This window comes from Bactrocera tryoni, chromosome 2 (genome assembly GCF_016617805.1).
Source record: "Bactrocera tryoni isolate S06 chromosome 2, CSIRO_BtryS06_freeze2, whole genome shotgun sequence".
NCBI classification, from domain to species: Eukaryota; Metazoa; Arthropoda; class Insecta; order Diptera; family Tephritidae; genus Bactrocera; species Bactrocera tryoni.
The window spans coordinates 33,386,827-33,404,977 of NC_052500.1; the positions used below are offsets into that span (position 1 = coordinate 33,386,827).

General features: G+C 35.7%; 1 protein-coding gene across 1 annotated transcript in view; it reads left to right on the plus strand.

Moving 5' to 3' along the window:
- The first annotated feature begins 202 nt into the window (after positions 1–202).
- LOC120768152 (zinc finger protein ush) overlaps positions 203–18,151 on the plus strand; it is a 250,155-nt gene continuing 232,206 nt past the window's right edge. The window contains exon 1 of the mRNA XM_040094713.1: positions 203–340. Within this exon, the coding sequence (XP_039950647.1) occupies positions 298–340 (43 nt within the window). The 5' untranslated portion in view covers positions 203–297. The remainder of the gene's footprint in view (positions 341–18,151) is intronic.

Consider the following 18,151-nt stretch of genomic DNA (forward strand, 5'->3'; position numbering starts at 1 on the left):
GATTTTGCAAAGAAATAATTACATAAAAGTGATTGTTTTCTCCAAAATAATGCAACCAATGTGCTGTTAACTTCTTGAAAATTTTAATGTGGTAAAAATTTTCAAAATTCATATGAAAAAAAATTAAAAAAAATATATATTCGCTATCAGTTGTGATTATTAAACTATATAAATATCAACATTGTGGTTTTTCTTTATTAATAAGAGCGCTTTGCCGTCATGTTTGACGTTTCTTAGCCACTTGAAACTAAATTTGGAAACAAAACTGCAACAAATTGAGGATTTGTTCGGCGTACAATGTCCCGACGCAAACAGTTAAATCCAAAACCGCTTAATAAAGGTAAGTACCGTTGAATATGTATTTATGGGTATACTGCAATTTAATGAAAATTTATCAGAAGAGTTTTATAAAAAATTGTATAAAATATATTTTTTCGGACATTAGCCAACACTAAAAAGTATATACATATATGGTGGACCGATTTTAGCAATTTTGCCACTAAATAATATTGTGGTCCACTTAATTTTATTAAAATATTACACACATTTATCGATACATACATATAACTTGAAGTCAACATAGTGGTCGAAAATCACTATAAGTATTAGATATAAATATTAAGCCTAGAGGACTGAACCGATTTTTGTACCCTTTTCACGCAAGATCAAGAAAGGACGCACTAATTAATAAGCTTCTAATATTCGAGTCCTGGAGCTAGGACAAGTAAGGTTCGAATTCGTCAATTTTTAGATAAGAGTTGTCACCAATTTAAAGAGCTATTTGCGTTAAGTGCAATTTCCATTCATCACTCATTGATTTAAAATAGTGGAAACTTTGGTGGACCTAGCTTTAATAATCGGTGTGATATGTATATATGTATAGTCTATTAGGGGATTGGCCCATGTCCACTTTCTTAATATTTTTACACCGCAAATGCCTCTCTCTATTGTGATCATGTTTTAATTTGTTAATATTATTTATTGTTAAAGTTGTGGTTGAGTCCATTCTGATGGTACGTTCCTCTTTAGAAAGCTGGTAGATCTCTTTTTTTGAAGTGAGTTTGATTCCAGGCAAGCATAATGGTAATACCGAGATCTTTGTGAATCTTTCCTTACGACGGTACAACAGCCAACATGTTATTGTTGTAAGGAATTTTGACTGGAACGTCTTAAACTCAACAAACTGTCAAAGTGAAAACAAACAAATTAAATTAAAAAGTAACAAAATAAAAAAATATAGAATAAATAAATGAAAATGACAGAAAGTAATATCAATAAGGAAGGAAAGGCTAAGTGCTGTATAAAGTCACCGGAAGTTCCAAATCATTATACTAGGTATATGGAGGCGCAGGGAAGTATTAACCCGACTCAGCCCATTTTTGATACACAGGTTTATTAGTATCAGGAAATGATTATCTCTGAATTTCATTTGCATATGCCATACATTAACCGATATTTTCGGTCAACAGTTACCGATAGATACGGGGTGGTGGCATACTATAAAGGCATTATTTTATCCCGTTACATTAATTACTTTTTGGTTTGTGTACTGGGAAGTGAAAGTCAATTGGAATCAATGGAAAGAAATAGTTGATTAGTGCCACGCCCATCGTCAAATTTTCATACCGGCTCTCATAAGGCACTTTCATACCATTTTGGGTGTAAAATTGAATGTCTTTGGCGTATTTCTTCTTCTTCTTCTTAATTGGCGTAGACAATGCTTACGCGACTATAGCCGAGTTAACAACAGCGCGCCAGTCGTTCAGTTTGGCGTATTTAGTTACTGATTTATTGTGCTTTTGGTAGTTTTTAACAGTACCGTTATATGGGTTATTTTCCGATTTCATGCATTTTCACAGTTTACGTAGGGGTTCTTATACTATTTGCGCTAGGCAACTTAGGTTTAGAAGATATGTACTTACATATATATAAACTTATTAGAGGGTGGAGCCATGCTTACTTTTTCTAGCTTTTAGCTTCTTGCTACTGCGATCACATGTGCCAAATTAGAGATTTATAACTTAATTTATTGCTTAGTTGTGGCATCACATAAGTTTTCGGTCAATGGTTTTTTGTGGATGTGGCAGTGGTCCGATTACACCCATCTACGATTTTTTTTTACTCAGGATGTACGCGGGTCCAAGTTTCATCAAGATATCTAAATTTTTACACAGCTTGCATGAACAGATAGACAGCATCTCCGTCAGACAGACAGACAGTCACCCGGATTTCCACTCATCTCATTATCCTGATTTATTATAGCCCTATATCTATCTTGCTTAGTTTTAGGTGATACGTACAACCGTTTGGTGAACAAAACTATTATGCTCTGTAGCAATAGATCTTCTAGTACTTTTGACACTTTCATGGGATTTTTATTACGGCAACCTAAGGCTATATCATATGCAAATGTTTCCCAATATATTATTACCTGCAATAACATCTGCTATATATAGGACATATAGAGTTTGGTTTGGCACTACCCTGAGGTATACCCTTAGCGGTCGTTCATCGCATATGAAACTACCTCCGTTAACAGTAAATTTCCTATGTTTAGAACAAGACACCAATGTCTTATGAACGACTAACGTCATTTAGTGAGCAAGGTCTGATTCTGCCCATCTCTAATACCATCCTCCTCAAAGAGAGGCGGTACTATCGATAAAATTATCATTATTTTTTTTTTTAACTTTTTTGAGATTATTTACTATTCTTAATGGTGAAATTCAATTCATATTTATATATATTTAAACTGATCTTTTCACAAAGTAACCGAATTCTAGCCAAAACTGCTTACATTACTGAAACGCTTACTGAAATGCTAAATTTATCAGAAACCATTTTTTATCTCTACTTTTAAATGAAAACAAATTAAGTCACACAATTTCACAATCAAATGTGTGTGTATGTGTTTGTTAAAGATAGATATGCAAAACGTATTTATTTTCAGCCCAGTCGTTTCCGGTATCGCCTATATACACTTATATCTCTAAAGTTTTTTATACCAACCCGCATCAAAACTCGGCCCGGAAGCGTTGTATCGCAATTTGATATGAAATGGCACCACAGCACACTCGATAAAGAAACGCTAAATGAATTAAGTTTCACTCATTTATGCTACAAACATGCATAAACTTGTACTAGTGCTCCAATAATGCTATGTCTTGAGAGAAATTTACTTTCAAGGAAGTAAAAATAGGCTGCTACAGTATTCATTCGATAATTGAAGCATATAAATTTTGTAATTTTAATTTTAATCCCGAAAATATCAGACTGTATTCTTCTTCTTGATTGGCGTAGACGTAAGCGGTACGTGATTATAGCCGAGTTAACAACAACGCGCCAGTCGTATCTTCTTTTCACTACGTGGCGCCAATTGGATATTCCAAGCGAAGCAAGGTCCTTCTCCACTTGGTCCTTCCAACGGAGTGGAGGTCTTCCTCTTCCTCTGCTTCCCCCGGCGGGTACTACGTCGAATACTTTCAGAGCTGGAGTGTTTTCGTCCATCCGGACAACATGACCTAGCCAGCGTAGCCGCTGTCTTTTAATTCGCTGAACTATGTCAATGTCGTCGTATATCTCGTACAGCTCATCGTTCCATCGAATGAGATATTCGCCGTGGCCAATGCGCAAAGCACCATAAATCTTTCGCAGAACCTTTCTCTCGAAAACTCGTAGCGTCGACTCATCGGTTGTTGTCATCGTCCAAGCCTCTGCACCATATAGCAGAACGGGAATTATGAGCGACTTATAGAGTTTGGCTTTTGTTCGTCGAGAAGGGACTTTTCTTTTCAATTGCCTACTCAGTCCGAAGTAGCACCTGTTGGCAAGAGCAATCCTGCGTTGTATTTCATCCGAGGCAGTTGGTAATCTTTCATTGGGGGGGCTTTTTACGTGGCGGGTCCCAAACTCAGCGCACAACCCTATGTAGGGGATTTTTCGCCTTCTCACTTTAGTTCGCCTTCGAACGGATGTTCTTAGGCTACCCAGAGGATACTTGGTTCGTGGTTAGAGCGGAAGTTGTGAGCTGCTTGAGTCATATGTAAAAGAATCGTTTCTGGCCACTCCCAAGTGAATGGCGATCAGAGAACTTTCCTCACTTACGTGAACTGTTACACATGACTCCATCCTCCTAGACTGAATTAGTTTGACAAAATAATTTGTATATGTGCGCCTTAGCTACATAATTTTATGGTCTGCCCAAAATTATGCAAAATGCTTTATCATCCTGCTTTAATACTTAATCTTCCCGACTTCTTCATTCTATTATACAAAAATCGGACTATAGGGAGATCCTTTTTCTTTTGACTTGCCGCACTAAGAAATAGTTTCTTACATATGTACATATGTAGATCAGAACGACATTGAATTCATCCAAAGTCTTAGATGTCTATGAAAAAAAAGCCGGGCTTAGCACTGAAGAGATCTTAATGACACACCATTGTAACATCAAAAAATCCAAAATAAAATTTTAAGTACTCTCGTATATTTTCAGTGATTTTCGTTTCTTCACAACTTTCAATCGTTTGTAGTCATCATACATATCTGGTAGCAATATCAACAATGACGTCTTGATTTCATTGTGATAACTTGGTATTTTGAGAGGTTTTACGAATTTGTTCAAGCATTTATTACGTTCTTCTCATATTATAGATCAAGTGCTACTATATTATGGACAATTTTAAGTAGCGAGTAATTTCGTTTGGTGTTTCGCATAGATTAAATAAAAGGAACACGCCGCTTTTCGCATTATTTGCGGAAGTAAAATTTGATCACATTTCGCCTTGAGTAACAAGTTTCTTCGCAGAATAGTTGTTGTGAACTTGTAAGTCCGGTGACAGGTTGCCAGGTTGTAACTATCCTATAACTAGACGATCTCGCGTCGTAATTTTGAGTGTGTTTTGTTTGAGTGCTTTGAAAAAGTTTGTAATCACCGTGCACCGTGTAAGGGGTTTGCAAAAGCAAGGTAATCCCCCTTTTGGCTCATGATAGAAGGGAAAACTGAAAGAAGAGGAAAGCTGAATGTCTTTAAATATGGATAATTATTGTTTTTCTAACTTTTTGTTGTTATTTTATTTTTTTCTAACTAGCACAACGCTCAAAAGTGTTTCTAAAAATAAGTTTGCTAAAGATATTTTAAAAGAAAATCGAATTAAAAAAAAAACCATCTTCCAACGATATATAAACCAATCTTGGCTATTCATGTGTATGAATGTATATGTGTTTGTATGCGTGTGCAGTGTAATAAAAAACGCATACGAAACATTTCCGTGCTTAAATAACGGGTGAGCACGTTTTATTGATTACACACTGCGGATTGCACCACGGTTCTTTACTAAATGTTCTTTGTTTTTGTTCTATTCAGTTTTCGCATATTTTGTTTGTTTTTGTTTTAGTTTTAGTTTTTGTTTTTGTTTTAGTTTTGTAGACAAGAATAATATGGAGCAGCAGTTGAAACGCTTATCTCCATTGAGATATGCAAAAGTAAAATACGACTTAGTTTAGAAATAATTATATTGTACGACCCGCATAGCCACATGCTATGGAATACCTGCAGCTTTCCTGCTAAGGTGCGAAGTTGAGCGGTCGTGAAGTAGTTAATTGAAATAGATTGCGAATGCTCGATAGTGTTGAAGGTGCCATAAGTTGTGGCATTTAAATAAAGTCGTATTGGCAGTAAAGCGCGATAATGTGCCAAACTCACACACACACACACACACACAAACATACACGTGCGCACAAGTGCATATGGCTGAGGGTGTATGGGTGTGTGGAATGCCGGCGATACATCAACTTAAGTGGCAACAACGAAATGTAATTAACTAATAAGGTGTGACCAAGCATCACAAAAGAACAAACTAATAAATTTGTCTGTAAACTCAGCCACAAGCGACAACAGAGAAGCGAAGGAAACCAAAAAGCTGTGAAAAAGTTAATATGTCAATAACCAGCGAACGCTTTCAAATATTTACAACAAAAATGCTATACAACAACATAGAATAAAATGTTAGCAATTTGAAATATTTTGCGGTTTGCTTGTTGTTATTTGAGTTACTGCTATTTATGCATACAATTGCCATATCTATATGTATGTATCTATACATATGTACATGTATATGTAGACACATGTATGTGGTATTCTGCACTTTTGCTTGGCTTTTATTTGCATCACAGCTGTTGTTTTGCAGCTGGTCAGGTTCTGTTTATATTCATTACAACTGTTACACGCCCAGACACCTTGTTAATAACTGTACATTAATAAATATGAATTTATTAATTTATATGCGAAATCATAACTTGAGCCTCCGTTGCCGTGATCTAGTTTGTTCGTATGTTTTGGCTTGTAATCCTGCTCAAACATCCTTGTTATAAGGCTTTTCCAGCTGAGAAACGGTAATATAACATCATTCAATAGGTTCACATACGCTATTCGGTTTAAGATGCTATTGATCAAATGTACATATACATAAGTAGGATCGATAGCATGTGCAAAAAGCTAGCCAATACCATAATGCTCAGATCACCACATTCAAACGTTTTAATAGTGTACTTGGAATGATCTTATGTATTTAGTAGTGGACGGATGTACTTTCTGAACCCAAATCAATTTTGCTTTCATCTGTCCACAGCACGTTCCGTCAAATACCGCGGGAGCAAAAGTAACTGGATTTTGAATCGTAATGAGGTTTGGTGCACGTTTTTCGGCATCGTAAGACGGTTGGCATTGTAGGTGGGCGTAATCGGACCACTGTCACTGTCAAAAACCTACAAAGTGCCAAACTAAACTGTAATAAAGGATCACAGTAACAAGGGGTATCTGTGGGCTAAAATCTTTGAAAAAGATGGCCACAGGGCCGGCCTTCTAACTGGCTTAATGTAAATATCTCCTAAACTATTCAAATTACTAAAACCAAATTCGCTGAGTACAACTCCCTTAAACAACCCCACTGACAGTGGACGAAATCGGATGATAAACCCGTCCACTTCCCATATAATGGTACTGTTAAAAACTACTAAAAGTGCGAAAAACAATAACTAAATCCGCCAGAGCCATTAAGGTTTATCTCCGAGGTGGTATGAGAAGATGTTAGGGGCCGGGGTAAAAACTGCACGATAGCCATGGCACCGCAGCCGCACACTTTTAGGTGAAATCACATATCTCGTTACCCGCCGGACCGATTTCAACCGGATTTGATTCCTGACATTCTTCTCATATTCTTTTGTAACAGTACGAAAATGGACGGCAACCAACCTATTTTCAATATATCAATTTATAATCCATCTGACTCTTTCCTTTCGAGTGTAAAAATCAAGGAGAAATTATTGTAACGGGATATAAATTTGCGCGAAAAATGCCCTCATAGCATGCCACCTTCTGACCAAAAATTTATCCAAAGGTAAAAGAACTATTCAAGCGTCTCGCTACCGAATATTTGGATCGTAATATCTACAGTTGACCATTTACGGCAAATATCGGTCACAGTGTGAGATATATAATTGAAATTAAGGAATGAACCATCCTGACAATGGATCTCTGTGTGTAAAAAATGGATTGAATTAGGTCAACCATTACCTTAGCTCCCATATACCTAATATTTACTAGGTTTTCGAAATTCCAAAACTTCGAAAACTTGACCTAGCCTCCATATAACAAATATATAACAACCAGGCGACTTTACTCCATATGATTGGTATTGGTATGTGAAGTACCTTAATAAATCTCAAGGAACATTTTAATAGTATGTGGTATCTTAAGTATGTTGGCAAAAGTAAATGAAATCGGTTCGATACTATCCCAACACCCATATACTACATATAATGATTTTTGTTTTTCTAATAAACCTTATGTCGTCGAACATGTCGGTCAGTGTATGATTAATATGTATATATATAATTGCTTGAATTTCGATCCTCAGGTTGACGTTTTGAAGCCTAAGGCATTTAATGGCTTTGTTTCTTGCAAGTTGTAAGAGTATAAAATGTTGGGTTGCATTCGAGTAGGCCTTCCTTACTTGTTCTAACTTTGTCTAATTTTTGGTCTCAAATCATGTGGTAGTCAATGTTATATGTATGTATGTATGTATATAGATCGCTGATTTGTATTAATGTTGTCACATGCTAAATCCATCAAGCTTACCAAGTTTTATTGTGACTTTTAGTGTTTCAACTATCTATTCAACAATCTGATAAGAACTAAAAATAACGACTTTGTATTGAAAATGTACATACAAACCTAAATACTATGCTTAGATTGAAGGAATATCTATGTATGCTATAGACACGGTTCGCCTAATATTGCATACTTTGCGAATTAAAGTTTTTTTGATTGGCTTTTAAGGTGGTTATTGTTAGGCTAATGTGTTCTAAGATAAATCGTCAATAGTACTGGATAGAAACTGTAAAATAACTATGTACATAAGTATATGATCGGTAATGCCATTTTCGGTATTTGTCGATCTTTTCCATTCTTGTTGAGATATGAGTAATTTGATTTTATGCACATTTCTCATTTCACAAAATTTACTCATAACATCACTATATCTATCTTTTTTACATTGTTTTGGCAAAATCGCAATATAGCTTTCCATCGAATGTTGCTTTTAATTTCATGAAAGTGACTTGTATTTCCTTATTTTAGTACGATCTTATAGTGCTCCTACGTCTACCTATCTATAGCCACAATATATGTATGTACCTTCCTTTCGGTTGATTTTTTATTGAAATGAAAAGGCAGTAGTTTTCTGTATAAACACAATATTTGTTGCCGCCAAAAAATTATGAAATTGGTCCACACGCTCTTGAAGCTCCCATATACCCAACTAATTATTTTCCTTGTTTTTGCTAGCCTTGTACAACCGACCAATATAAAATATTTCTTTATCATAACAAAATTATTGCTTTTTGTTGTTGTAGTGGTAAGTGTGTAACTTAAATACATTACCACTTCTTCTTCTTCTTTACTGGCGTAGACACCGCTTACGCGATTATAGCCGAGTTAACAACAGCGCGCCAGTCGTTTCGAGTCGAGTCGAGTTGAAGAGGGAAGCGAGACGCACTTGCAGACAGAAAAAGAAAGAGGCTGAAATGCGTGAGTTTGAAAAGCTTGATAAGCTGGCCGACCGGGGTAATGCTCGAAAATTCTACAAAAAAATGCGTCGGCTTACAGAAAGTTTCAAGACCGGAGCATACTCTTGTAGAACCCCCAAAGGTGATCTAGTCACCGATGCCCAGAGCATACTTAAATTATGGAGGGAACACTTCTCCAGTCTGATGAATGGCAGTGAACGCACAACGCCAGGAGAAGCCGAACCCGATTCCCCAATCGATGACGATGGAGCAGACGTTCCATAGCAAGTTCGAATAGCAATTGCCCGCCTGAAGAACAACAAAGCGGCAGGGGCCGACGGATTGCCGGCCGAGCTATTCAAACACGGCGGCGAAGAACTGATAAGGACATGCATCAGCTTCTTTGTAAAATATGGTCGGACGAAAGCATGCCCAACGATTGGAATTTAAGTGTGCTATGCCCAATCCATAAAAAGGAGACCCCACAATCTGCGCCAACAACCGTGGGATAAGCCTCCTCAACATCGCATATAAGGTTCTATCAAGCGTATTGTGTGAAAGATTAAAGCCCACCGTCTACAAACTGATTGGACCTTATCAGTGTGGCTTTAGACCTGGCAAATCAACAACCGACCAGATATTTACCATGCGTCAAACCTTGGAAAGGATCCGTGAAAGGAGAATCGACACACACTATCTCCTCGTCGATTTCAAAGCTGCTTTCGACAGCACGAAAAGGAGCTGCCTTTATGCCGCGATGTCTGAATTTGGTATCTCCGCAAAACTAATACGGCTGTGTAAATCTGATGTTCAGCAACACGAAAAGCTCCGTCGGGATCGGGAAGGACCTCTCCGAGCCGTTCGATACCAAACGAGGTTTCAGACAAGGCGACTCCCTATCGTGCGACTTCTTTAACCTGCTGCTGGAGAAAATAATTCGAGCTGCAGAACTTAATCGAGCAGGTGCAATCTTTTATAAGAGTAAGAGAGAGCTGTATGAGATGTACATCACCACTACGCATTGCGAAATATCGCTGCTTAAAAGTTAAGCAAACCTATAATATTTGTTCCAAGATTGAAAGTATTTTTTTTCTGCAAGTGCCTTTGCGTATTACTTTCACGCAATTTTTTAGATAATACAAATTTTATTTTCTTATGTTAATATTTGATCAATCCCCGTCGCCATTTTTCAAACAAACCAAGAAATTAATCACTTTTCTTGGTATATATAACGGTTTTGATTATAAATGCCAGTATATATGTACATACATATGTGTTTATGCACATTAATATAAAAAATATAAGCGATTATCAACCGTTGGATTTACTATAGAGCATTACTCATTTCTGACTGTTTCTGCACTCTGAGTCACTTTTCTAAGTTTTGATAAACAGAAGCAACAAATAAAACAATGAAATCACATACCTAACCGCAACTGATTAACGCCAGGGTGTAAGTACAATGCAAGCACAAAAACTACAGATAAAAAGAAGTAAGCCAGAGTTAGTTCGGGCGGAAAGGAACATTTGATACCCTTTAAGGGGTTAGGGGTAGTTAGAATTTTCAAAAAATTATTTTATTTTTTTGCATTTTCGTTAAGTGTAATATCTTAAAAATATTCTCTGAAAATTTCACGTTGATCCGATAATTAGTTTTTGAGTTATTCGACAAATAATAAAGAGAGTTCGGACACTTCAAAGCGCTAGTGGGAAACTTTAAACGCGTTTTTCTCAAAACTATGTTTTTTGAAGTGGTGACAATTGTAACTCGAAACCGCTCAGTAGATTTTAATGAAATTTATACAGCTTTTAGAATACATAATAAACTCGAGCCTGATCGAAGGTTTTTCTTTGCAAAATTTCGATTTTTAAGACCACTGTTGATTTTTCCCCTTTTTTCGCCTTTGTAAAAACATCGGAATACCTTGTGCAAAATGTTGCACCTTGGTACAAAAACGAAAGCGAATAATTAGTTACTTACGAGTATGAGTACGCAGTGAATTTATCAACTCATTAATATGTATCAGCTTATTACGAAGGAAGAAAGAGTACTTACTATATTAAAGAAATCATTCAGTTGTGATAAAACCGAACTTGACTTCACTAAAAGCACTATATTTTATTCTTTTGTGAATTTAATGTTTCGCTTTGCCGTTCAAATTCTGTAGCATGAAATTAATGCGCATTATATACTAAATATGTATGTATATCTGCCTATATGTAGTACATACATACATACATCGATAATGTAACGAATATATACATACGTACAGGGTTTTTCAAAAAGAGAGATAAAAATTAAAAAAAAAATAATTGTTAAGAAAATCCAAACAGTTTTATTTTACAATCGATACAATTAAGTTCTGAATATAACATCATTCAATGGCCTCCACGACTTCTTTTACAAAAAGAAATTCGATGAACCCAATTTTCGAGTACTTTTTCCACTAAATCAAGTGGTATGTTATGAATAGTACGTTCAATATGGTCTTCTGAAGCTTGAAGATAGTGTGGCTTATTGCTAAAGACCAATGACTTCAAATAATCCCACAAGAAATATTCGAATGGTGTTAAATCACAACTTCTCACAATTTCTTCAAATAATCCAATTTCCAAATTTATTCAATAATTGTGTTTTTGCACGTGCTCTGTGGCACGTAGCGCCATAGTAAAATATTATTTTTTTCTGTCCCATTCCTTTTAGTCCTCTAAAATTTATTGTGGTCACTCTTTTTATCTTCTCTTTTCCATTTTTGTTTTACGTACCCCTGAAATCACAATGAAAGTGTAGTATATATGTATATACTTGTAGACTATATAGATATATATGTATATATTAGAGTGATTCAAAAAAAAAAAAAATTTTAGTTTGGTACTCGGAAAAATAGGTTCCTAGACACCTCTAAGAAAGCCTCTCCAAATATGAGTTTTTAATTGTAACGGAAAGGTCCTCCTACATACAGCTTTCTATTTTTTCTTATTATCAGATAGAAAAATTTATATCTCGCTTCCAATTACTTGAAAAATATTCTTGTTCCTAAGATTTTGTTGAAAATTGAATGCTCTACAAAAAAGGTCGACTAAGATTTTTTCGTAAACCCAAACGTTTAAAAGATATTAACAGTTCAAGTTTGATTATTTTTGGGAAAATTTTTTATTTCTTATGAATTTTATAACTCAATGAAAAAAATTATTATGAATAGATTTTTGCAGAGGCTTTCTTAGTGGTGTCTAGGAACCTATTTTTCCGAGTACCAAACAAAAAAAAAATTTTTTTTTTGAATCACTCTAATATATGTATATGTATTTGAACAGCTGTGCATTTTTTTGACTGAATTGCATTTTACAAATTTAATTTCACAGAGAAATAAGTTCATTATAGCTTTTCAAAAAATACCAATAATCCTACCAATTTAAAATTTATCAAAATGAAGTGGCCAAGGATATCCAGTCTGTCCAGATTCCTACTACATTTTTGGTATTCATAATCAGAATTTACTAAGCACATTGACCTAAAGTAGTATCTTGTAGTAATACCATTCATGTATCATAGTATCTCCAAACATAGTTTGAGCTATGAGGCATGAGCAAAAATATCAACTCAACAAGAATACGGTCATTCCGGTAAAAGCATTTGTCAGTGTTTTCGGACAAAAATTTGTGCCAAATTTTGTGAAGATATCTCGTCAAATGAAAAAGTTTTCTATAGAAGGTTCCCAACTTTTTTTTAAGAAAAAACACAGAAACTTCAAATTAATTGAGGAATGTTCATTATCATTCGAAAGAACTAGCTTTGGCATTTATTTTTAAATAAAATATTATCTCTTTTGTTGAGTCCAAAGTTTGAGCATTTTGACTGGTTACTGGCGAACGAAACGCGTCATGTTTCGCTCCAAGGCCTGAATGCGGGATTGTCCGCATAGACTTCAAAGTTCACAGGAAAAAGTCTAACGGTGTGATATCACACGATCTGACCGATGATTCCACCGTCCTACAAACTACGGCAAACCGTTATTTTTTCTGGATAAAATGGCAGCTCTTGAACCTCTTCAGGTTGCTCTTCGACCCAAATGTGGAAATTTGGCTTGTATGCATACCCATTGCCAGAAATGGGCCTCATCGATGAAGCGACTTCAGTTCTTGCACATACTGCATTTTGTATGCTTTCAATTTAAGATCTCGACGTAAAATGCTCCAAGTCGTTTTATACGACAGTTCGAGTGACTGCGGACAGCTCCGTATCGGCTCTCCATGTGTACACTCTCACCTACGGCTGTTATATTTTGTTCACTGCGAGCTGGATATTCCACATATTATCTAATAATGAATGCTGGGTCTCAAGATGGGTGATGGTGCTGAGAATAGTACGCTCAGTCGGCCGATTTTGTTGACCATAAGTTGAGCGTAACGCCCGAAAAACATTCTTCACAGAACGTGAACGTCTTTCCGTGATGAAACGCCAAACATTGCTGAACAAATATAACATGACAACTTGACACGACTCACACGTGATCTGTCAAAAAAGAGCTACTGAAGAAGGTACATCTACTTGGATCACCCTATATTTATTTGAATATTCCGTTACAGTTAAATACACAAAGCATAACTTATTATTATTTGTATTTATTTGTTGTTGTAGTTTACAAAATAATTAAATTTAAATGCGATAAGAGTGGAGACCGAATGTGATACCATTTGGGGAACAAAAACACGAGTATTTGGTTGTGGTAATACGAGTAGCGTATGGCGCAAAGTGCACGTGCAAATATTAACAACAACAACAAACATTCGTATGTATTTCGTGCAATCGTATTTATATTTTAAGCACCACTGCTGACTGTGATGATTTGCTGCTGATGCAGGTGATGATCATGGGAACGAACGGTGGTGGCACTGGCAGTGGCAAAGGCAGTAATAGCTGGCGCTCGTTTCGCGACTCACACGCGCCCACACATACCCATACATATTGCACCTATAAACATACATATGCACTTATATATGTACATACAGTAAATACAATGGGGAACAAACGAAAGCAACAACCCAAGCAGCCAGCCGATATATGAATGGATAAGCTGCCAGCCGTGTCATTGGCGCAGGTGGAAAAGAAAAACTTAACACCGCTTTGCATACGTATGAGTTGAGCTTTGCTTCTTTTATTTTTGGTCTACACTTTATTGTTTTTTATTCTCTGTTTATAGTTTCATTTTTAGTTCATTTGCGATAGCGCACAATGGAAAATATGCAGCGATAAGAAATTTTACAGTTACAACGTCCAAGTAGTTGCCGGCAGTTTGCGTCGAGTTGGAAGTCTTCGCTGTTCCAACACTCACATCTGTAGGGTGGTTCATAATATCAGCGATATTTATCAATGACATATTTTCTATATGAAAAATTTAATCCATACAACGGTTAACATTTTCCTGTCCTGATTTAGTTGGCTTGTGACCCATTAAAAATATTTCTAAAGACATCGGTATATTCTAATATTTGATCGAAAATGTTCAAGGAGGTGACAATCCTGCCCTAGAATACCTTTGATTTAAGTCTTTCTTAACTCAATTCAATTTGATACCCGAATTTTAAAATTAATTTTTTTTATTTTTTTAAATTTTATTTAAAAGAATAGGTGGCAACCCTTTAAGAAAATATTTCCAACGTCTACTTATGTCTACTTAAATATTTTCAGTGTATTTTTTATCACAAGCTATCTCAAAACAATGTGGAAAATCTCAGATATCATTTTAGCTCGCTGCAAAGGCGATCTATATACTGCGAGCGTGTCGGACTCTTTGCAAAAATAATTCGAAATTTATAAAGTTTCGTTGTTTTTGGAAAATTTCGTATTTCCATACAAAATGTATTTTGCTTAGATCACTTATGACTTTTTAAAATGCGTTAGCAGAGCTTTTTGAATTATACAAACATATATACTAGTGAAAGGCCTTTAAAAATAGGAAAAATTTACTAAAATGTTTAATAGGCTGAAATCCATTCGAAAAGAAAGATAAAGTAATATAAATAAATTGAAAACAAGTAAGGAATGGTTGAGTTCGTGTGTAACCGAACATTTCATTCTCTTGCAACTTGCAAGAATCAACGCCAGGGAAATACTTTAAGGTGTAAAACGTCAACCAGAGAATCGGAATCCAAGCAATTTATGTAATATACACATATACTATATATATGTATAACTCATTCACTGGCACAAAGATACAGTGTTATCAGTAAAACATGCTCTCTCACTTTCTTTGGAATAACTCACATATTCGCCGATATATGCGGCAGAAAGTCACCCGGAAGTTCGAACATCTTTATATTTGGCATATGGAGGTTCAGAGAAGTATTGACTCGACTCCACAAATTTTTAATATACAAAGATACTATTATCAGGAAAATATTCTCACTGAATTTAAGTTGTATATTCCATACACTGACCGAAGTCAAAAGTCAACTATAAATACAGGGCTAACATATTCGGCACCTAAGCGGTTGAACAGTTTTTCTTGGATTTGGACAATTTTTTGGTAATAATATACATATGTAAGTGGCATACTTTAAATGAATTTTTGTGCAAAAATTTTACCCCGTTATATTAATTACTTCTTGATTTGTGTACTGGGAAGTGAAAGAATCAAATGGAATCAATGAAATGGAATAGTCGAAATCGGTCGGTCGGGTCTCGTTCCGTCTCCAATGTAAAGTGTAAAATCGCAAACAATGCCAGATTTAGTGAACATTTTGAAGCCTCATTTGTTAGGCTTATTGGGCAGATACTGTTTCAAAATAGTAAAAAACAAATTTTGACAAATCAATTTTCAGCATCACCTCCGGTATAATATTATATTATAAATTTCTATTGTTCCTCCGAAACTTTCTTTGTCTATCAACTTGGTTCCTCAACCATACTGGATTCTATATTTTTTTACTCATCAATAATATTATTCAATATTTATTCAAAAATGCTTTCGTCAATGAAAAATGTATTTCTTTCAAAATGCACCCAAAATTTTCATTGCTGTTGTCGTTGAAGGGTAAACGCAGAAATAATATGGCCCATAATCTTGCTTTATTTTAATTTTAACTTCTGACGCTCGCAATAAAGTGTTAGACACCTGGGCCGTGTTTAGAACACCTTCGTTATTTTTCGTTCCGCGTCAGTCACCCGCAGCGAGTGTTTCACCATTTATTCGCTACCTCGCTTCCTCACTCGTGTCAGGTAGAATTGCATAAGTGATAAAACTTTATCTTTTCTGAAACACAATAAAAGTACGAACTACTCTGCAGCGCCTCAACTGCCCGCGTCCGCTTCACTCAGTCGCCCGCAAATGCAATGCACAGCAGTTGCCCGCGTTCTTGCCGATAAAATGCAAAATATTTCATTTTTTATGCAGCGTATTTCTATTTACGTGTGTGTTTGTGTGGAACTGAGCTGCATAGATAACGCGCTAATTTATCTGGTATCGCCTTTGTGTGCTTTTAATCTTTTGTTTTATGCTTTTGCGTGCTTACTCCATAACCAAGGGTCGGGCCGGTTGTGGCAAATGCTTAGTGACGAACTGTCAATGTACATTCCGAGCAGAACTTTTTGACTGTCGATTGGCGCTAGCACTGTTTGTGTTGTTGTAAGTGTGCGATATAAATTCTTAGATGTTGAATTTTGTATTTCGGTATCGCCATTAAATATTCAAACGTGTTGAATTGCGAAGAAAATAATCAAAAGTCGTGGTTGGCCAGACCTAGGCGTAAGTTTGGCATGAAATGTATAATTGTGTAGCACTTGCTTAATCACTCTAATATTAAATTTAAATATTATGAAAATACTCTTCGTTAACTGGAGCCGAATATAGTTTGTATGTATTAAGAATGATAGAGAAGATATTAGGGTAGTCGGTTAACGACTATAACCGCGTAAGCGGTGTCTACGCCATTTAAGAAGGTTAACGAAACAATCGTAAAAAAATCCCTTTCTCTTCTTTAGTTTATAACGTCACAAACATATGTTAAATGCAAAGAAGTGACGGAACGGAACTATCGTAATTTTCATTACTCTATGTATTCATTATTAGTCTTGATATCAACAAGTAGCCCTATATTTATTGTCGAATTTTGGAGCCTATCTATATTTTACTTTTATTTTGAATTTTCGATTCACATAAAATTTCGATTCACCGTTACTTTATTTTCTAAACGCCTGCATATTTCTGATAATTATTGTTTTTGTGCCTGCCACTGTTTGATTTCTAGATTTTGATTTGTCAAAGGTGTAGTTAGTCATTATCACTGCTTGTCATCGTAGATTTCCACCGTTCGACAAGTTGATAGCGCAACTGAAATAGTTAATTACGCATTGCTGCCGCGTTGAAGCGCAAGCGTTGCCTGAGGAATTTTTTCTCAAGAAGAATATATTCGGAGATTTCTTTAAATTTACTACGAAGAGGTTATAGACTTCAAGATTGGGTAGACCTTTGTGGTTAGGCCATACAGTCAGTTACTTAGGTTAGAGAAAGTGAAAACTGGTAACACTATGTAGGTTGTCTTTTATATTTCAGGATTTGAGAACAAAACCATATTTTAATCATCAAAAATCGCTCTCTTGTTTATTTTTTTATATTCTCCATTAAGATCTGTGCACTTTTGCATGGTTCGAATCAAATGCCGAATCACTTTGCCGCTCTGTTTGAGATATCTCCAAAACATGACTTTTGAACGCATCTACCGCCTCTTCAGATGTCGAAAAACGTTGACCTTTTAGTTCATTTTTTACGTACGGCAATAAAAAGAAGTCATTCGGTCTTAAGTCAAGACTATGCGATGGATGACTTATCAAATTCATGGTTTGAGTGCTCAAAAATGCAATTGTTTCAGTCGACGTGTGAGAGCTACCATTGTCTTGGTAAAAGTGATCCGTCTTCTGCAGTTGTTTTTTAATTTTTTGTAAAACAACTGGCAAACTAATGATTTATCAAAAATCTATCGGCAAAAAAATGATTGTGTATCACTCAGAATTTACAGTTCTGCGTTGTTCTAGTGGTATGATTTCAAGAAAACAAGCAACCATTTGCTTGAAAACGCTTCTTGAAAC